This window comes from Diplotaxodon limnothrissa, linkage group LG11 (genome assembly GCF_057381915.1).
Source record: "Diplotaxodon limnothrissa isolate DT_005_m linkage group LG11, D_limnothrissa_male_GT1.1, whole genome shotgun sequence".
NCBI classification, from domain to species: Eukaryota; Metazoa; Chordata; class Actinopteri; order Cichliformes; family Cichlidae; genus Diplotaxodon; species Diplotaxodon limnothrissa.
The window spans coordinates 34,244,365-34,265,881 of NC_140606.1; the positions used below are offsets into that span (position 1 = coordinate 34,244,365).

Sequence of the window (21,517 nt, forward strand, 5' to 3'; positions counted from 1 at the left end):
GCGAAAAAAACGAGAAGGAGAGGGGGTGAAGACGTGCGCGAGAGGGCGGGGGTGTGCAGGTGCAGTTTGCATGTGTTTCAGTGTAAATACAAAATAGTGACACCAAGTTGTCATGAAGTTTGGTGGCTAGTTTCGGCTTAAAAACGCAAAAGTCCAAACTTAAACAAAGCGAGATGAGCGCACGACAATGTTGTCATTGACTTCGCCCGCGCTTACCGCCTGCAGCCGTGCGTGATTGACTGCCAGCAATCTGATCCAGTGAAAGACATTGACAACCAATAGGAAACGGAGTGCGGCTTGTTTCCATGGGAGGCCCCGGGAGGCGATGCCAAGCCGCTAGAAAGCAACACAGTGAGCGGGGAGAGGCGCAGGCAGCAGCCGGGACTGTGGAGATCCTGCAGCCGCTCTGTAGCTCTCAGCAAATGAAAGCGGCGCGAAGTTGGTAGGTAAGTACCTGCAGTTTTACACACTTCCTCTCATTTCTAAGTTTATTACAGAGCGAAAAACATTTGGTGCGCCCTCTAGCTCAGCGCGCTGCTCGTTTACGCACCAACTTAACTGTACCGCATGATCGCCGGAGGTGCCGTCGGTCATTCCGGGCTCAGAATAATATCAGAGGGTTCATACACTGAATAAAACAGAGATTTAAACCCGAAGTTCTTCTCCTCCTTATTCCTGCTTCCTATTTATCTGCCTGTTTGAAGGGTGGCCGGACAGGAGACTGGAGACTTTGCAGATTGCTCGCCCGTTAAAGCCACAACAGTGCAGAATGGATGGATTTCACGATCAGCAAGTGCCTTACTATAACTCCAGAGTGAGTGATCACTGCCTCAAAAGAAGAAAAGTTGAAATGAAATCAGTTTCACTCATCCTTCTCTTCTTCCAGCTCCCACCCCATTAAGGAAAATACTTCATCTTGATTTTTTTCTGCCTTTTGTACTGTGGATGGCTGTTCTCTCTAATGCATTCTATTTGTTCTGATCTCACCTCTGTCTTTCTCTCTGCTGCTGCCAACACTCATTTTTCCCTTAGGGACCATTTAAGTTTCATCTAATCATCAAAGATAAACAGCCAAACAAGGTGCCCATTACTTTACCCTGTGTTATTGGTTATGCACCATGTAACAACTTGTTAATTATGCCTGATAAGTGAAGCACAGACCCCTTTGCATGGGTCAAGCTTTAGAAGTGTGTGAGGCATTAATCAGAGGCTCACTGAGGCTCTTTCATTTGCTATTTCAGTTGCACATGTGATGCAGCCAACAACAGAATTACTGCTCCAGCAAGAAGAAGAAAAATTGATGAGTGTGTGTGTGTTTTCTTTCTTTCCCAAAAGCTGCAAGAAAAGACAACGAGCTGCGAGAGGCCAGCAAATGACAGAAAGAGAAAATTCATTAAGTCCGACCTGGCTCTGGACACTGAAGGTAGGACAGAGGGAGAAGTTAATTTCACGGCTTCTAAACATTTAGCAAAATTCAATTGGTTTGTGGCCACCTGTGCTGCTAACTACAGAATCTCAATTACAGCACAGCGGCCTGTGATGATTCTCACAAGCCTCTTTTCAGTGGTCAGAAACACAAATTGACTTGTTATTAGCTGCACACATGCCCAGTGAGCTCCAATGGCATATCAGCCAGTAATAGTGAATGCACTTGTTTCTGATACTTCTCTTGAGCTTTGACTGTTTTTCAACTGCCTTCAAACCTTGATCTCTGCCTCGGTTTCCCTTTCAGAGCTCTTCCAGGACCTCAGTCAGCTGCAGGAGACTTGGCTAGCAGAAGGTGAGTGTTTTAAATCTTGAGCAAAAAAAGGAGGAGAGATGGGTAAAAATGAATAGGTTATGAGTGTTGGGGGGGGGGGGGGGGGGGGGGGGGGAGGCTGCTGCCTGGAGTTACATGCCTAGCGTCGCAGTCCAATTAAAAGCCTGTGTGGAAGAGGCACCTTGTGTGTCATGCATACATTAGAGACTGTGAGCGAGGGGTCTTGAGGGAGACCGAGGAGGCTCTACCCAGAGAGTGTCATCACAAATTACCAGGAGAAGGCTCTCCGACGCTCACTGTCTCTTCTGCTTTTGGCAGGAGCTAACGCGCTGCACGCCAGCCGCCACTACCTCCACCTCCACCAGAGCTCTGCTGTAGCCTACCAGCTCTCTTACTCTCACTCACTCTGTCATCTCCTCTCTCTCCCCTTTCTCTCTCTCTCTCTTTCCCTCTCTCTCTTTGCTTCCTCTCAGCACACCTCTCTATCTTGTACAGCTGTACCTTCACCTTGTCTTCTTCAATTTCATTTCTTGGTGGCAAAAAAAGAGAGAATGGATCTATGAGAAATTTTTTTTCTCCGCAAACTTCCAAAACAGCAGCCAGCTCTCAAAGCGACAATTGATTTTTTTTTTTTTTTAATATTACAATTTTCTTGCTTTTTAAATTTTTTTTCTCTAATGGCAAGACTTGCTCATTGTGGTCTAACTGAGACGTGATGCTTCAGGATTTAAGTGCGAGCGTCCTCTTTCCTCCGTGTCTGCAGCACCGAAGTTTTGGTTAGTGGTGAATATTGTTCACTTTTGCTGTATTTCTTTGTGCATGCATGTTGGACTTTTTTGTCGACATCTCAGAAAGATGTAACGTACCTTAATATTGCATGTAATCTCAAAGTTTATATCCAAGTAAAAAAATATTTTTACAGTAAGAAGTATAATTTGAGATATATGTGAAGTGTTTGCTTTGCTTGCAAACAGATGGTGTAAAGTTGTACAGTGTGAGAGAACACAACTGTTTTATAAAGTTGGATTTTGAAGTATTTTTTGCAAATATATATAAACCAGAACAATTAAAACAAATTCTAGTGTTTTGTCTGCAAAATGTCCAAAGCACAGGGTTAAAATGAAGTTTGTAAGTCACTTGATTACAATTGCCCCTATTATTGTACTAGACTATTATTATACTAGACTAATTCTAGACTTTGCTTTACTATAGCTCGTTGGCTAATGTATAAAGTGCTATATGTGTTAGAAACTCACTGATTTATGTGCATTTTTCATATAGTTTTAAATTAAGGTTTGATAATGAAATATTAAAATTGAAAATTTCGTAGAAGTGTATAAAACTGGAGTTGGAGTTATTATATTGTAATGCTAAAATGTTCTGCTTCATAATTTGGTTCATTTAAATACATTAACACCAAAAAGCATTTAGTCTAATGAGACGCTGATGTTAGTTTTACTGTACTGTCTTGTTTCATTTAAGTCAATCAAGTCATCTGCAGTTTGTGAATTTAGAATTTTTGTGTTCTGTTACCCGTTTGCAGCAATAAAAGGCTGCCTTCTTTTTTTCTAACAGTTCACACGTCGTAAAGCAATAATTCTAGTTGTCGTAGAATAACGTGTGCAATATAATTAAATAAACTTTAATACTTTTTTTTAACCATAGGATAGAGTCGTAAAACATTTACTGGAAGAGTGTCGAGATGAATTTTTCGCTTGCTCCCTTTACGCAGCCAAAGAAGACTCAATCATTTATTCGCTCCATCTATTCTTTAACACATGTAAAAACGCTCGCAGTGCAATCCAAAGCTTTTAAAAAATGAGAAGTATTCTTTAAAACAGATATTGGAAGAGTTGAGCCGACTCGGAGCGGCAGCGAGGTGAGATGAGGCGTCGCGGCTCGCACCGCAGGGTGTGTAAAAGAATAAGACACGATTTTAATATTTCAGTATCCAAAGTGGGAAAAGAGACAGCGGCTGATAAGAGGTATTACTGTTAAAGATTACAGTTCTGCCTGTCATGGATCAATGTGATGATGTGCGCCTCAAGATTGTAGATTTAATGAATGACTTCCTGTCCATTAAGATGAAAAGGAATACCTTCCCATTTCTGAGATTTATTAGTTCAGGTAATTGGAACGAGAGGAGAAATTATGAGCGACAGACTGAATTTCCGACTCCCGAGACCCAAGATGTTGAAGGTTGATCGTTGACATGCGAATCTGTGACCTCCCCCCCCAAAACTACATCTACCTTCTTTCTTCCATTTAGTATTTTAAACTCATTTTATTTATTTATTTTTGTCAAAACAACAACAAAAAATGTATTGTACTTCTCAGATTTTTTGCTTTAAGATTGTTTTTCCTTTTTCCTTTGTTCACGCACTGGTGTCTCTGCAAAATTTTTGTGCTGATAGCGTCATTTGTCTTGGAAATCGTCACAGGCAGAATGATAAATTTGTTTAAAACTCAGCCCTGCTTACTGCTGTTGCAGGTTTAGACAACCATTCAAATAGTCTCAGGCCTCGTGTTTACAACCTTCCTCTTCTTTACCTTCGCTCCTGTTTTCCTTCTGTCCCTCTCCCTCCTTTTTTTGGTTTTGTGAATGGCGGCAGATTTCCAACTCTGCCGTTCTCCCCAGGAGTTTGTTGCAGAGATCAGCTGGCTCATTCACAGACTGAGGCCAGTGACTCATCCATCCTGTACTTCCTTTTGGTCACAGAGAGACTGCCACCTTCTTTGTGTTTAATTTATTAATTTATTTTTATTGTTTCTCCTCTGTGTCCGCTGAAGTTTCGAGAGATGTTGTGGTGCTTCAGCTGATTAAGAACTTGGTTTTTTATTAGGAAAAATTTGATTTCTTTATAAGGTTTGAGTAAGTGTTTTCCTAACACTGTATCTGTTACATATTATTACATTTTCTTTAATTTATTACAAAAGTAGCCCTGTGTAAAATCTCCTGTTATGTCTTAATTGTTTCCCACCAACTTAATTCCAAAAGGCCAAAATAGAGAGCTGGTAGCTCTACTACACAAACATATGGAGTGAAGTTGCTTGTGCATATTTATTTTCTGGCGTCTGCACCCGCTTGACATTTTTAGAAAATAAGGAGCAATATCTCCTCTTCATCTGTTAATTGTTTACCCTCCTCAATTCTCACTTCTGGGAAGAGAAATAAACCCACGCTTGACCACATCAAGAGTGACAAAAAAGGAATATCAGTCATTTAAAAAAAAAAATAGGATCTCCAGACATGTCAAGGCATGCTGCACATACTGTGATAATGAGGATCCAGCTCATTTTGTTTATAAATAGATGTGCTAATGACACATTTAAATCTCTTTTTGCCTATCACCAGAGAGACTGAAACTTAAGGGACATGAAGAACTGTCACTGAGTGTAAATATGTGTTATATAAATATGTACATGCCTAATTGGAGCCCGAGTGGAGCAGGGCTTCATTATTTTAGCATTAGCCTGAGTGCAGGGGTGTTTGAAGCGCAGGTGAAGCTTTGGAGGGTTTGGAACAGACCTAACTCGGTAGGTACAGGTGGATTCACCAGTAGGGAAGAAGCCAATTAGATACTGTTAACAATGGGTGTTTGGCTGCTGGCAAGGAGCGAGAGCCGAGGCTGCAGAGCAGTCAATGGACAAGTCGACCTCAGGAAGTGAAAGTAGACGGTCAAAATATTATCTGTCAGGTATGAGTTTGTTGGAAAATATGACTCAACTGCTTTAGTAAATATCAGGGAATGTGTTAGTCACAGCAGTTCAAGGTTATTTAGTCTTTTGATTGCATCAGAATTGTCGTCTTGGGGACTTTTTGTCCCTTTTCAAGCCGTGAAAGTCAGATTTTATTTTCAGAAAGAAAAAAAAATTTAATTAAGCTCTTTTTCTACAACAAATCAAAAGTGTTTTTGCTGTTTTGTTTTCTCTCTCTCTTTTTTAAGGGAATGATATAGATATAAAATTGAAAAGAAGTGCATAGAAAATGGACATTTGAACAACTGGGCTATATTTGGATAACAAATGCGTAAAACGACTGAAAGTTTAAGAATGGATAAAAAAAATCTTTATTAAGATGTGTTTTTTTTAATTCATTAATTGATTTTAATTTGCATGATTATTTCTATGACTCTGAAGATTTACAGCATATTGAAATCTTCTGCACATTTAAAATGATAAACACATTAAAAACACTTTTTTAGGCTTCTTTTCTTTTTTTTTTTAACTGACAACAGAAGCAGGCAGTGCTGGGATTGGCCAAACTAACATCCCAGAGGACTGTTTGCCAGAGGACAAAGCTGTGATCAGTGCTGCGGTGTCCATCAACATCAGAAACAATCAATCCCTTTCTTCTTCTCTGCTCGTGTCTTTAGCTCAAGTTCCCGACAATGATGAGCAGTTCGTTCCAGATTTCCAGACTGAAAACTGTGAGTAAGAAACCATGTCGCTTTTCTCTGTGTCTCTTTGTCTGTGCATGTGTTATGTTTATGTGTGTGTGTGAACATCTGTGGTGTTTTTCTTTTTTTTTCACTCATCTTCACTGGTGTGTTTGTACTGGCGTAAAAAGCAAGTGACTGTGTGTGTTTTTCCATGTCTCTCAGTGCCCTCACCTTTGCTTGCACAAGTGCTCTCAGGAGAGCTGCAGCAATCGTGCAGGTCTACAGGTGCATGGTTTGGGTTGGGGGGTTATCTGTGTGTGTGTGTGTGTGTGTGTGTGTGTGTGTGTGTGTGTGTGTGTGTGTGTGTGTGTGTGTTTTCCCTTGTTGTTCTTGGGACCGCTACTGAGATATTATTGCACTGTGACTTATTTGCATAAGAAAACATCAAAATATTGTGGCTAACTTTTTTTTAGGTAGTTGAAGTGGTATTTTTAACTCCAGGTAGTCCAAACTGCTGTCAGTTGATGTCTGTTTTGAATTTTCTTTTTTAATAAAATCTTAAAAATATGCTCCTCCTTGACCTTTCCCCAAACTCCTTTTTTGTGCAAACCATGGAGTGTGGTTATATTTTCTAAATCAGGCGGTGTAATATTAAGTACTCCTGCATTTACTTGGAGGTTGGCTGGCCTTCTTTTACACTCCCTATCCTTCACTGGAGATTTTAAAGCATGAAAGCAAGTATGATCTGTTTTTTTGTGCTTTTTTCCTCCTTGCTCTACATATTTTATCCAACAAAAGGACAAATTCTGTTTCTAAGAATACTTCCTAAAAGTTTTAAAACATTTTCCAATGTCTGACAAGAGTTCATTTTTCACTCACAGTGATGAGGATAAGCTAGTTGGTCGTACTTCACCTGGCTGTATACGGTGGTTGCACACGGTGACTGGTTACTTGGCACGGCCCATTTCTGGAGGAAGTAGTGCCAAGGTGGGGACAGAAATTGAGTGAGTGGAACTCAGTGGGACCCAGATAGAGCACATGTCTTTCATTTGAGCCAAAATGCACATTAAACTGTGAGAAAAAATACAAAACCTCCCGGTGTCCTCAACACCCTTTAACCTGCAAATGAAAGTTGAACAAAAGGCAGAAGTTAGAGTTTTGAACAGGAACAAAGAGAGAAGGTCACATCTGACATTTAGTTTGGCAACTTTAATTGCATTTCAAGATTTAGTGGTCACAGATAACAGTTTGGTAAAATGAAGCTGTAAGAGATTTGGCATCAAGCGAGATCACAGGCCTTTTAACTCCATGTGACTCAGATCACAGCCTGAGATTATCGAGAAGGTTCCCGTTGGTGGGCTAGATTAGAAACCCGAGAATGGTTTTTCTTTCTTCTCACTTTATTTTGCCACGAGTACTCCTGCTCTCTGGAAATGACAAATCTGAGGGGATTTGCCTGGCTACAGGCACTTGACTTTAGATGTCCTAATCTGATTTGGCTTTTAATTTAACTTATGATTTAAGTTGCTCCAAAAGTGAATAAATGCGCCTTAAATCTAAACACATAAAACTGCATTAAACTAGTTATAATAGTCTAAAAAATCCATTAAATGTCTGCACTTTATTTGATTCGTTTCATTAATTTTACTTTTTATAATTGTTCAGAACGCTACAACACTAAAGACAACTGCTGTGTTAAAGGCAAAACATTTAAACTATGGGTGTGACTTAGCCTTGCCTAAAACCCAACATGGACTAGTGTGGTGTACAGTAGATAACCAGAGGTCACCAAGACTGTCCTGATGCCCTTCAGAGGTAGCCAGGGTGGGTGGCCATAGTGGCAGGAGACTGCTGACCATCTGAATTGTCCTGTTGGCAAACCTGCAGCAGGCTGGAGAGGCACTAACAGATGGCAGGAGGGTGAGGGCACCGTGGTTGGGCGCATGAGCAGGCATCCCAGCCGGCAGCTCTCCCATATGGGTTTTCACCAAGCCGAGAGATGGAGAGGCAAACGGTGAGACAGGGAGAAAGAAAGGTGAAGGTGAGGAGAGATAAAGCTGGAAGTTAACCCTAAAGAAAAGGCAGTGAGAAGATAGGGGCCGTTATGAAAATGGCAATATTAAATACTTTTAATGTCACCGAATCTAGTGAGAAATCCAAAGCTAACAGACAACTGATTCCACACAAATCAGTTACAGCAGCTTTTTCGTCTGTGAGCTCCATTGTTGCTCCAAAAACACTGAAGTGACTCACACTGTTGCACTGGGTAACATCTCCCTTTGTTACGATCAACGTGGGCACTCTCTGTTTTGTGTAAATCCCACATACTACCTCCTTGCTCCAAAAATACTCAGTACTGCCCATGTATGTGTTGTATATGTGTATTAATCTGAAAAAGACTGAGTCTGAAAAAGTGTTTGAGCCAAATTTGTAAAGGTTACAGTGCTTAGCCCTTTAAATAATTTTCATCCTATCCTCAATAGCGTGGTGAAAATAGAAAAACAATACATTATTTACTCAGATTTAAAAAACTAAAAATTGAATTTTACATTAAAATAATTCACAACAGATATTAATATGACAGTTGTGAATTATTAATGAACTTATCAAATTTGATTTAAATCAAATGTAAAACAAGCTAACAGTTAGCACAGTTAGCATTAGCCAAGATGTCCTATTTAGTTTGCTATCGATGTAAGCTAACTGCTACAATTAACAAGAAACATCTTATTTTATTGAGATGAATGTTTTCAAAGAAAATAAATGTTACCCCTAAATTTTTGTTCCTGTACTGCTGAAATAAAATTGGCAACAATAGTGAAATAGCTGTGATTTTATATTCCTAACAGAATAATAATAAAAAATCTGAAAAGAATAGGAAAGACATTTATTTTGAAGGCTTAAATATTGCAGCACATAAGCTGGTGTGTTCTGTATTTTCATGGCCAGACTCATCTTTCCTCATGAGAAGCTGTTGCAGCTTCTCTCAATGTCAACTTTGCACTCTGCGTCTATGCGACACAGAACCAGCATGTGAGCGGCCTCGAAGCGAAAGTGTCCTCAGGCTGAAGGAGGAGAGGAGAAATTTCTTTGTCTCAAACTCCAACACAGATGCTTACCATTAGCATAACTTAGCAGGGAATGGAGGAGTAGAGGAGGTGTAAAATGAGGCCACACGTTACCAGCAGATCTGAGCCTCCATCATTTAACAGCAAAGGCGAGCACCTACAGTAGGTGAAAATGGAATGGAAGGTTTTTCGCTGTTGCCAAAAGACCTGTATTTTTTTATGAATGGACTAGAGAAATATCTGCCAAACGTAGGCTCCCGTTCTGCCAAAACGCACAATTTGTACCTTCAAAGTTGACAACAGCCGGAGCCAACAGTTATCTGATAGTGTACTGAAAGGACTGGCAAACAAACGGCTGCTAAAATAAAAATATTCGAATTAAGTGTTGTTGGAAAATGCAAAAAAAGGTTTTTTTTATTTGCATGTGCCACGATGTTTAAAGGAAAGATTTCTGTTTAATCTGTACTGCAAAGGCTAAAGCAAATTGCCCAATGTTTAAGTCAGTGGTACAACGAAGAAAAGAACATTTGCATTCAAAATAGACCCAGTAATTGTTCTAACTGCCTCTTCTTTAAAACTGCCTACCATCTTAGTTAATCAATATGTAGATAATGAGAGCAATCAAGCAGTGATGGGCATGACATTCTGGACTAAAAGGGAAGTCTCTGTTTTAGTCAGAGGCAATGCCCTCGCTATTGATTTGTGTACCTTGGCACCCCGCTGACAAAATCTATTGTGACATTTCCATTTCTAATTTAATGCCCTGTGCTGCAGCACACATGAAGCCATTGTTTAGAGCTGATGTGGCGCTTACGTTTAACGGCAGCATTTTTATAGACGTTGTTTTAATGTCATTTATTGTTAAATAAAGAAAGAAATTATGGTTCAGCTTCAGGTGAGCTGTAAACAAGAAGCCGGTGGAGTCGGCTCTTAAACTAAACAAATTCATGTGTGTTTAATGTAAACTGTAATTAGCCTGACACTGATTGTGATCTTGACAGCCAAAGCTGAGGTATTGTTTTGAGTCCATAATCTCTTAACAAGGCTTTGCGATGCCAGCGTCAACAAAGGTCTCCCCTCAGGAAATGTCTCTTTGACCTCCGATCGATGACCCAGAAAAGGTCAGGCCCCCAGCGAGGGCTGCAAACAACCCCTGAGCTTTGTCATGCCGGGCCCGTGTGGCCCATCACCCAGGGGGCTCGACTGTGCGTCAGATGGGGTGTTGGCAGATCGACCCCTGCTCGTACAGCAGCTGTCTGTCAGCCGTGAGAAAACTCCTCAAAACATCCTTCTCTCTCAACTCCTTGTAGCCTCAGAGACCTTCTTGTATTTAAAAGAAAAACAGTCCTTAGCCACATATTTAAGTTTCTCTAGTACTCAAATATCTAAATGTTTGCACTTGAGTTGGACCAAGAGTTGATGGACTTTCTCCATTCATAATTCCTGGTTATAAAAGGAGAGGGCCATCTCTCAGTCTAAAACATCAATCAAAAATAATCGTCTTCAACCGCGGCTGGTCCTCTGTTGTGTTTGATAGAGCGCTGTGGGATGGCTTCGCTGTTGCTCTGTGAGCCGTCGCGGTGAGACGCGATTGGCGAGGCAACCTGAGCCTGACTTCATTCTGACTGACTGGCTTTTTCTTCAGAAGCACAGTCAATTGGATTAGCGTTGATCATGACTCTAGATGATGGGATGTTAATCAGGACTGATCAGGCACTTAACAGCCTCTCAGATGCACCGGGCTCACTGTGGGGCCATAGGTAGAGATCGCAGGCCCCCATTCAGATCAATGAGACTTGTTGTTGTCGTCTGGAACTTATTGACAGCCAGCTGAAAGCAGATAAAGCATTTATCGGAGCTCACCGCACACCCTGTTTCATGATTGTCATATTTCACTACCAGAGTCCCCGTCAGGAAAGGCTGAATAAATGGGATTTGAAGTGAGTTGTTTGTGTAAGTGATGGCCTCAGATGTCATATCCTTTGGCAGATGGATGCTTAGAAAAGCAAGTGTTTTTAATATATCCATCACGAGTTCTCTTAATTAGTGATGGCTTGGCACATTCATGCCTGCTTGTATCTGCACTGTAACATGACTTTTTCCATTGTGGGTAAAGCTGCTGTGTGCAGTTCTGAAATTTAATTGTATTTTAAGTTTTGAAATTGAATCTGCTGTACTTAAATAAAACAAGCAGTATTTTTTTTCCAGACTGTGATCATCTCATTTAATTTTTGTGAATGATCTGTCAGATGTAAATGAAGACAGCGGTTTTAGTTTTCATTCATTTATTTTTTCCGTCCTGTGATTGTACAAATTCTGTCTCAGGTACTTACAAGCCAATCCAGAAACAGTCTGCTGCTAAATGAAGAAAAAAATAGTCACAATGTTAAAAAATGTTACAGTTTGACAGAGTGTAAATGTTAATTGTTCTTCCTCCTTCCCATCGTAGTGGCGTTCCACGGACTGCAGCTGAAGATCAAGAGGGAGCTGCACAGCCCGTGTTCAGAGCTGAGCTCCAACTGTAGCCAGGAGCGGCCCTTCAAACTCCAGTATGGAGAGAAGTGCCCGTACAGCATCAGGTGGGCTCCCCCCCACCGACACTTAAAACATCTTTTACAAATTATTTAAATGCTTTTGTACATGATACCTTTTTCAGATTTGCAAAGAAAACACAGAAAATAACATTTGGTTCCACATTCCTCACTTTAACAGAGGAATAAATGCAGGTGTGAAGGTTTATTGTAGGACAGTGATGACTAAATACTCACTTTAGCTTATCGTCAGTTTACTCTTGGTGAAGAATCTTTATGCTTTCTATACATTTGACACTTTTTTGGCTTTTTCATTCTGCATTGTAATTTTTATTTAACTGGAAATGACTTGCTAATCATTCCAAACTGCAAATCAAAGGACATCGAGATATGTACAGCTTTGGGTGGTGACTCTGAAGACATTAACGAGATATTTCCAATCAGAGGTATTTATGTGAGATTATGGCAGTCATGTTAGTTTTAATTGTCTGTTATAACTGAACTGAATCAGAGGGTTTCTGGAACCGCTGATTATGGAGTGGTTTAAAATGCCATTGATTCTAACTGCAGTCTGACATAAATGCCCTGAGGTAGTTTGTGATGCATTTCTTCACTTTGTGACATCTGCTCACAAGGCTTCATAATTTATACAGTAAATCAAATCGGTTTAGAAAACAGTGAAAGGATAGTTGAGTGGGTAGGGCATTTGTTCCAAACTACCCTAAATACAGACATCTTAAGACGAAGCTATCAGTTAAATAATCCTTAATTAAAAAGAGTTTAAATCGTGTAACGTACACTGGCAGTAACACAGGCATCTTTGACTCTTGCTATTACCCCAGTGCCTATGAGCAGAAGCAGCCCACAGGAATGAAGCCCTCCAGCCCAGTGACACCCCCCTGTAGCACCCCTGTGTCCCCACTTCATCATGGCTCACCCACGACGGCCCCAACGCCCAAACCAGACAGGACCTACACCCACATACCGCCCTCGCAGCCTCTCCCTGATAACGCCTACACTATGGACCACAGGTACTGCAGCCTGCAGCCTCTTACATTTACATCACATTTACATCTGGTGATCTTAGCTGGCAGTTGTACCAAGGATAGATTACAATAAGGTCACAGCAGCAGATGCACATCTGAGTTTCTGTTTTTCATTGAGTGAATCCTCAGTGGGCGGGGCCTGCAAACGACAACTTTCCCAACCATCGAATGCCATGTGGTCATCACTTGACTTTAGTGCTTTGAAATAGAGCTCATTCAATAAATCAATAGCAGAATGGAAAAAACAAAACAACAAACAGACCTACTAAGTTAATTATTTCAAGCAAAAGATCTTTTTAGGTGTGAATTTTCCAGTTTAGGAGTAAAAATGTCAGATTTCTCTTATAATGTAATATAATGGATTTAAATGACACTTCCTTTGTGATTCTCAAATTCTTAAAGGAGAATAGAGTTAGCTAACATTAACATCCCTCTGCACAGTAACACAGTTGGCGGATGTGCACTGTATATAGAAAATACTTTATACATGAAACTTTTCAAAACAAGTTTTGTGGATTTTTAGAGTAATCAGGACACAAGAGGCATTTTACTTCTGAGTTACTCCCATGAGCACCACAAGCCAAGTGCCATAGGATAAACATGTATATTTGATTTTGGTTTGAGATTCTTTAATTCAATTTTCAGACAAATATTCCAAACCTTTCCTTTATTTTTTGCTTTTTTTGGTCACCTGTAGGCATAAACATAGGGGAAACAAAAAGGCAAGCACTTGAAAACATCATTACGGATTTCAGAATTTTCACTTCTATTATTGATTCATTGATTAGTAAAACAAAATGTACATGTTCTTGATTTATCTCCTTTTTGTCTCATCAAGTCGTTCACAATCAGGAGTCAGTGTCATGAATCCACTGAATTTGTCGTCTGTCTCAGATTTCGACGTCAGCTCTCAGAGCCTTGCCACTCGTTTCCCTCCCCGCCGACAATGGCTCGGGACGGCCGGCCCATCTACCACAGGCAGATGTCGGAGCCCAACATCCCTTTCCCTCCTCAAGGCTTCAAACAGGAGTACCCCGACCCCCTCTTCGAACACCCGGCCATGATGGGGGCCCCTATTCCCCACACATACCCAGCCGGCATGATGATCAAGCAGGAGCCGAGGGACTTCACCTATGACTCAGGTGAGCGATTTGAAAAGATTTCTCTTGTTTGTGCTCCTTCAAACTCCTCTGGTAAGTGAAAGAGCAGAGAAGTGATAGCTGCCAGAGCATTATCATTTCAGGAATGAGAGAAGACATGGCGGGAGGGGGCGGTTTTATTGAGTTTGCCCATTATTAGGGCAGGGGATCTGGTTGGGCTGGGTGTCTGTGCTGTTCGCCATTTCCTGTGGTGCTCTAATAGAAAAAAAGGAGGGGGCTGAGCCTGGTCACAATCCAGAATCTGCCCTCCCACGCTTGTCCGCTCCCTTCGGTTAGAGAGTAAAGGGACCTAATCATCAGCCAGAGGCTCTGTGGAGCCTCTGTGGAGCCTGAGGCTACCTCGGGACATGAATGAACATTCGCCGGACTGCCGGGTTCATTCAGAAGGCGACAGAGTGGACCCAGGAGAGGAAGAGCTGGAGGAGAGTGTGTGTGACCAGTCAGGGGGAAAAAGCAACCTCCAAACACCAAAACATGTGGTGCCTCATTCACATCTCTTTAAGTTACACCTGGTTTTCCTAACAGCAGCTCTGCAGTTTTTGTCATTGAGGAGTCAGGCAGCTGTGATTTTTGGTGTTTTCTCGCTTTTCCAGTGGCAACGTTACTTTGCAATAGATGTGTTTACCGAGTTTCACAACTATGTGGCTTCTAAATGCCAATTAGCACAACTGAAAAATGTATCAAAAAGAGAAAAAAAAAATAGAAAAGAAAAGAAAAACAAGGTTCGGTCCAAAATAACCCTGTTTTTTCACAGTTTCTTGGGTTTCTTCTGGCCTATTTGCAGCAATGTTATTTGCATCAACCATTATTCTCTTGTTTTATTCGGGTTTTTTGTTCGCAAATTTGGCCAAATACAGGCAAAAATTACAGAGCCCAAAATGACACTGGCAGCTTGATTTTCTCTTTAGTAATAACAGTCAATTCTTACATTTCACCGGGTGAAGCAAAGTGTTTTTTCATAGATAAATGAAATGGCTTTAACAATTAGAAGAATTGTTATTGATACAAGTAAACTGTCTACAAAGAATTGTGTGCACTCATAAAGCAAAAGTGGTGAAATATATTCGATCAACTGTTAAAATACCAAAAGGTCTTCCTTGTGTTGTGTCCACTACTTGGACCAAGATGTCCAAGAAGGAGCATCAGAGTGAATTTATTAGCAGCCACAGTGGGGCATGTTGACTGGAGCTGGACTGTTGAGAAGGATGGGAGGGGATCTGGTAATTTCATTAGCAGCAATTTCCTCTACAAGTCCATTACTTTGATGAAGCTCAGAGAAATGTTTATGGGTCTAAATGAAGGGCTTCAGTCTGTTTATTGAACATTCACTTTGCAGCCCATTTGGCTGTTTTTTTGATCGCAGCATCTCATCTGTGTTGTGGGAGGTTTGGACATATACAGTAAATGGAAGAGTCGATTGGACAATGTAGTAAATCCAACCGGTAAATGAAGGAAGAGAATTATGTAGTGGGGCATTTCTATCTTAACCATTTAAACCTACGGTTTAAAAAACTGCTTATGTCTATATAAAATTACATTTTTGGTTTAAGAATTATTCAAACCACAAGTCTTTATTTGATCTCTTGTTATAGCCATGATATTGATAAACCACGAGTGAGAACTTTTAAAGGTGCAGTTCACTCAAAAATCTATTTTAATTGGTTGGTAGATCTTATAAGGAAAAGAGGTGCTTTGAAATCAACAAGGTGGGTGCGATTTAGGAAAAGGCAGATATTTCTAGAGCTGATATCTTTAAACCTGGCAAATTTGCATTAAAACGATCTAAACTTGGAAAAAAACAGAACCAGAGGAAGTGTGTTGGGGGGGTGAATTGTTCCTTTTTGACCCCAGAAAAGTGACCGTCTGCATTTTGCGCAGTTTATTTTAACATCAGCTGAAATGTTGCTCAAACATCAGGACTCAATGTTAAATATGTATAAAGTATAGAATCAGCGAGTATTTATCACCACTGAAGAACTGAGCTGATCTGTCTCCTCAGGCCAGTGTGGGCGTGGCCTGATGAACAGCGAAAAGCATCATAAACAACATCAAAAAGTGTTTGTTCACGTTTTGAATGTATTGGTAGTATATCTTGACTGTTTTACAAAAGCATGTGTTCATTTCAAACAAGTGAAGAACTCGTGAAGAAAAATAAAATGTGAAACAAAGCAAACAGCTTTGGCAGAAAACTGTATACTCACACTGGATGCAGTCAGTCATAATAAGAAGCTGATTGAGAAGATACACGTCAACCGTTTTAGCTAAACGTGCTGCAGCTGCACAGCGAAAACGTCAAAGAAACTAACACCTGCAGGTCCGTTTAGTTTTGATCTCAGAACGTGTGTAAAATAATCATCATGAGCCCTCGTATTATGAAAAAACTTACATCGTGTCAGCTCCTGTTTTCACACGAGCGCTGTGTTTTATTCAGTTGTAAATCTTCCTCTGAGTGGAGATGCTCGGGGCTCGTATCGGCAGTGTGATATAGTGAGCTCGCCCGTGGCTGGAAGCCATCGCAGCGCTGATGCTGAAGGGCATTTTCTTTAATCAGAGCCAGTGGTGCATTGAGTGAACAGGCTTTGACTGCTCTCAGATAACTGAGATAGTGTTCTTAATGCTGCCTTCGGGCCCTTTAACACCCACTCTCATTCTTGCCTGGGTTTCAGCAGAAGTGCCTAGCTGCCATTCTGTCTACTTACGGCAAGACGGCTATCTGGCTCACACTAACAGGACTGAAGGTACCAACGATGTTACGTGTGGATGTTGTGGTGGTGCACGTATAGGTTTTTGCTTCATGTGATATCAAACTATCTTTTTTTTTTCCGATCTTGTTTTCCAGGTTGTATGTTTGACAAAGTGGCGAGGCACTTCTACGACGATACCTGCGTGGTGCCTGAAAAGGTGGAAGGTGAGTCCTGCAGTGACTCTTAAAATGAAAAGTATGCCACGTACCAACGATTCTGCCCATCATACAATAACCATTTTGCCCCGTTTTCTGTAGGCGACATCAAACAGGAGTCGGGCTTGTACCGTGAGGGCCCGTCGTACCAGCGCAGAGGCTCGCTGCAGCTCTGGCAGTTCCTGGTGGCTTTACTGGATGACCCGTCCAACTCCCACTTCATTGCCTGGACCGGCCGTGGCATGGAGTTTAAACTCATTGAGCCAGAAGAGGTAAGAGACAAACAAAAGGCACTGTCACAAAAAATCGTATTTTTCTATATTGTAATCCTCCTTTAAAAAATCAGTTTTTATTTTTCATGGCTTTTATACTTAAGCTTTTTGGACAGTCTTAGGTAAATGTTGCATTGTATTTCACTACATATATTGTTCAATAAAATCTTTAAGAGGTTTACCTACTTTCAGCTACTCAGAAGTAAATATTTGCTGCTTTGGACCGTTTTATGTAATTACAACTTAAATATATTTGGTTCGTAGACTTTTGGTTAAAAAAATGAAGTGATTAAGCAGTGAAAGAAGGTAAGAAGGTAAGGTAAATCACTGCAAAACCAAATGAGGTCAGAGGTCAACGTGTGAATCAGTAATATTTTCTGCTCTCAAAATGCAGTAGACTTCTTTAAAAAATAGTTCTTACCGATCAGAAGACAAAGAGAGGAATCATTCTAACTGACAGGGAGCAAAAACGTCTTACATTTAAAAATATATATATTATTGCTTTTCTTTAACACACAGGTTGGGGTAAGGGTTTGGAGTTAGGATTGGGATCATCACAGACGATGACTTGGACCTCAGAGGGTTATATATTCTACAGTCCACACTAAAGCCAACCAAGTGACCCTGATGACCTGCTCCTGTTAAATATTTCACAGGACATATTCCTAAAAATATAACCCATGTTGGCGGTTGGGCCTTTTGAAATGGAAACAGAGGCAGGGTTTGTGTATGGCCACATCACACACAGTGGGGCTCAGTCACTGCTGGAGGATGAAGGAGGATGCAGGGTGCAGGCAGGGGGTGAAAGTGTAGAATGGAGGAGATAGATGAGTACCGGGCAGTGGTCCATGCAGCCCGATGGTGTCTAGAAGCACGAGCCAGCTGCACCTAACAGGGGGCCCCATTCATGCCATCAGGTGACCAAACGCATTTGCTTTGAGGCGCCGCAGACAAACGTTAGGTAGCGGTTTCTGCATTTGCAGCATGTCAGCGGTTGTGGGGACAAGAAAAAATGTGAAAAAGAAAAAGCAGAAAAAACACAGTTGCATTGATCGGGGAAGGTATTATAGGAGATAAACTGTGAGAAACAAACAAAAATGAAAGTAAAAAGCAGAGTTTAAAAAAAGCAAGCAGCTAAGAGAATGCCGTGGGGCTGTGGGTTTGGACCGTGAGGCCGGGTGGCGGGTGGTCTGGTAGACAGGTGCTGTAACATCTGCTGCCTCCTCCGCTGGGTGTGTGACAAGCTCCTAATGAACACATCCCTGGTCAGGTCTGCACAAGCTGGACGCGCTCTAATTACTGTTATTAGGAAAATATGGATCGCTAAGTTTGTTTAACATTTTAGCTGCTGCAGCGTTCCTGTCTGGAAATCAGGGCAACCGTGCTCGTTTGTGTTAGATAAGTTTGCTTTCTGATAATGCTCTGTTTACTGACTGTCTTTATTGTCTTCATGTTCGTGTGTGTGATAAAGGTGGCACGTCGGTGGGGGATACAGAAGAACCGGCCAGCGATGAATTACGACAAACTCAGCAGATCATTGCGCTACTACTACGAGAAGGGAATCATGCAGAAGGTAAAAAAAAAAAAAAAATACAAAAATTGTATCAACCAATTATAGTTCATCTGTTACACTGAAAGGGATCCAAAACTGTTCACCTTTTTTCTAAAAGATTTTTTTGATGTAAACATAGTATGAAAACTACTCATTTGGCTGCTATACCTGGCCTGTGTTAAAGGTGCTCCCATTCCCCCAGGTGCCTTATATAAGGAAAAGAGTGTCTCAAAAATGGTGAAACAGCTAAAAAAGTTCATTTACACTTTATAGCTGAGAAATTGTAATTGTAAAGCTTTTTTCTGTATTGTGTGCAAAAATCAGTTTTTGCCAGGCTTGCGGCTCGTGTCCGCTTTACTAAAGTGAAACCCAGATATGTATGTTAATTTATCAAGTTATTCTTTGAATTAATCTTCATTATAGTGCATGTAGTATTTATGTAGTATATGTAGTAATGCCAAAAACAGATGTTTATAAACAGCAAACAAATGAGTAATAAATACATATATTTCTTCTTCTTTGCAAGCTACATATTCATTATATAAGGGAAAGTAATCAGTTACATCATCACCATCAAACATCACTGTTTGATGAACCAGCTACGTCAAAGTGTCCCTGCAGTAAAACAATTGTTCAGCAAAATATTTACAAAAACAATAGATGTGCAAATAATGACCATTCTTTTTGAGATCAGCTACCACGCATGTATAATTTGTAAGGATTTGAGTGTTATACAAATAATTTCCATAAGCTGTATAGATGTTGATTAACTTGGTACTGGACTAAGTTTCTTTCAGATCAATTAGTGCGTTTAGAGTTAGGACCTACACTGCATATGCTGTGATCATTGTCATAAGATTATTTATGCAAAAATACTTCAGATCAAGAGTAATGATTTTTTTTTTAACAGAATACTGGATAAACACACTTTTCTGTCAGGTTTTTTGTTTCCTGAGGTATTAGTTTGACAGTTAGAAGCATCTCCAGAAAGCATTCATTAATAGGCCGGTCAGAAGAGGTTGAGCACTTTTAGGTGGAATTATACTTTGCTGGTTGGAGGTCAAGAACTGCTGGCCAAGTTTAAATAAAATAAGGAAGAAACAGCAAAGAAAACATAAATCTGCTCCTGAGATCACTTTTACCTCTGAGAAGCGATGAACAGTTTATAGCTCCTTTATTTTCTACCAAATCCACGTGTGACATAAGACGTTTAAAAAAGCAATCAGTGTCTCAAAGATAATTTTAGAAAACTTAGTAAAACCACTCTATATAATTTATTCTGGTGTTTTAAAATAACTCTTTTAATGGATAAGCTGTTTTCGCTTAGGTTGGGGATAGTTCATTTGTTTGAAGTGGGTTTGTATAAAACACTGATCCACAAAAAAACAAACAAAAAAAAACAATACATGGTGGTTAGGATGCCCCAAAGCAACAAAGGGTACCAGCACAGAAGCTAAAGCCACGTGCTGCTGTGCTCTAGATCAGGAGCACGAAGCATTTTAGTCACCTAAAAGTAGTTTTTGTGCACTTTTTAAAATATTTGACTATTTAACGATTGGAGAATTGTCAAGTCATTGTATCGACATCAAAGCCAGCAGATACTATTTACGAGTTACTGGACTATTGTTGTCTCGTTTGGTTGGTTGGTATGTGTTAATGTGTGATGCTAGTGTTTTAATGGCTTAATTTAGATCAGATTCGATGTGTGAAAACGCAAAAGTCACACGGCATTAGTGAGTGGGGGCGGGGCTCCATGAGTCAGAGAGTATAATGAGAGAGCAGAGATGCAAATACTGCAGATTTTAATGAAGCTTTTTGTAAACAAACATCAAATGATATGGATACAAATGCTATTAACTAATCCTGTATCTTGTTTGAAAACACTTAAAGCTCAAAGCACCTCTTCTTTAGTGCAGTGTGGAGGCCAAAGCAGAATTGTTGATGACATTTGGAGATCAGCTTTAAAAGTTTAAAAAATGTTTGTTTGTTTTTTTTTTTAAAGATATTTAATCTTTTTTTTCCATCTGGTGGATTAAAGTGAAAGATTACACTCAGTCACTGTAGAATATGCTGTGGAAAAATGGTTTAAAAACAAGACCTCTCCGTCTTTCTCCAGGTGGCCGGCGAGAGATATGTCTACAAGTTCGTGTGTGACCCCGAGGCCTTGTTCTCCATGGCGTTTCCTGACAATCAGCGGCCGGTGCTGAAAACTGACATGGAGCGGCAGATCAACGAGGAGGACACGGTGCCGCTGTCGCACTTTGACGAAAACATGGCATACGTACAGGAGGGACCCTACTGCCAGCCGCACCCCTACAGCGAGGGCTACGTTTATTAACGTCAGCCCCACAAAACCCACACCTCCACCCTACCCTCCTCCCAGCTGCCTCCATCCGTACACATGAGACTGTCGTGTCCTCTAACTCGCAGCCGCTCGGGGAATTAGACTGAACACACACATGCAGCGGCGCTTCCCTTCCCCTCTGTCTCAAACACGTACGCGTCCTTTTGCTCTTGTCTTTCTGACCGCACAGCAAGATGGAGAGTGCACTTTATGGACCGGAATGGCACGATGTTAGCCTGCCGGGGGCTAGCTATGTGATTGGCTTTTTACTCATTTATGTTTGTACATTAATGTGGGAATCATTCCGTTTGTTTGGTTGTTTTTTGAAGTCCTTATGATTTTGAGCATGTGCCGCCCTAACGAGACTGGACTAATTTACGGTCACTTTGATCTCCTGCTAAAGAAACCGTCTCATCTACACTCACAAAAGATGGCCATTTGTTTGACTGTCTTTCTTTTTGTCTTCATCCTGTACTGGAAACGTGTTAACGATACTTTTATGGT

At 40.7% G+C, this 21,517-nt stretch overlaps 1 protein-coding gene across 3 annotated transcripts; it reads left to right on the forward strand.

The window, feature by feature from the left end:
* Nucleotides 1–769: 769 nt before the first annotated feature.
* On the forward strand, nucleotides 770–21,007 carry etv1 (ETS variant transcription factor 1). 3 transcript variants are annotated; one of them, XM_085365880.1, is made up of 13 exons: nucleotides 770–814; nucleotides 1,033–1,080; nucleotides 1,336–1,423; nucleotides 1,733–1,780; nucleotides 6,136–6,189; nucleotides 11,659–11,788; nucleotides 12,583–12,771; nucleotides 13,681–13,928; nucleotides 16,613–16,684; nucleotides 16,786–16,854; nucleotides 16,948–17,117; nucleotides 18,589–18,690; nucleotides 20,786–21,007. In XM_085365880.1, the coding sequence occupies exons 1-13, from the start codon at nucleotides 770–772 to the stop codon at nucleotides 21,005–21,007; spliced, it is 1,485 nt and encodes a 494-aa protein (XP_085222006.1). The 3 variants fall into 3 exon arrangements, with proteins under 3 accessions (XP_085222006.1, XP_085222007.1, XP_085222008.1); XM_085365881.1 differs by lacking the exon at nucleotides 1,033–1,080; XM_085365882.1 differs by lacking the exon at nucleotides 1,033–1,080 and having other exon boundaries at nucleotides 16,616–16,684.
* Nucleotides 21,008–21,517: the final 510 nt, after the last annotated feature.

What these genes read in the sequence shown, in the direction of transcription:
- etv1 (XM_085365880.1), top strand. Translation starts at nt 770, where the DNA reads ATGGATGGATTTCACGATCAGCAAGTGCCTTACTATAACTCCAGA. An exon ending in TGCCTTACTATAACTCCAGA is followed by an intron (nt 815 to 1,032) that starts GTGAGTGATCAC and finishes TTTTTCCCTTAG; the next exon opens with GGACCATTTAAGTTTCATCT. An exon ending in AAGTGCCCGTACAGCATCAG is followed by an intron (nt 11,789 to 12,582) that starts GTGGGCTCCCCC and finishes CTATTACCCCAG; the next exon opens with TGCCTATGAGCAGAAGCAGC.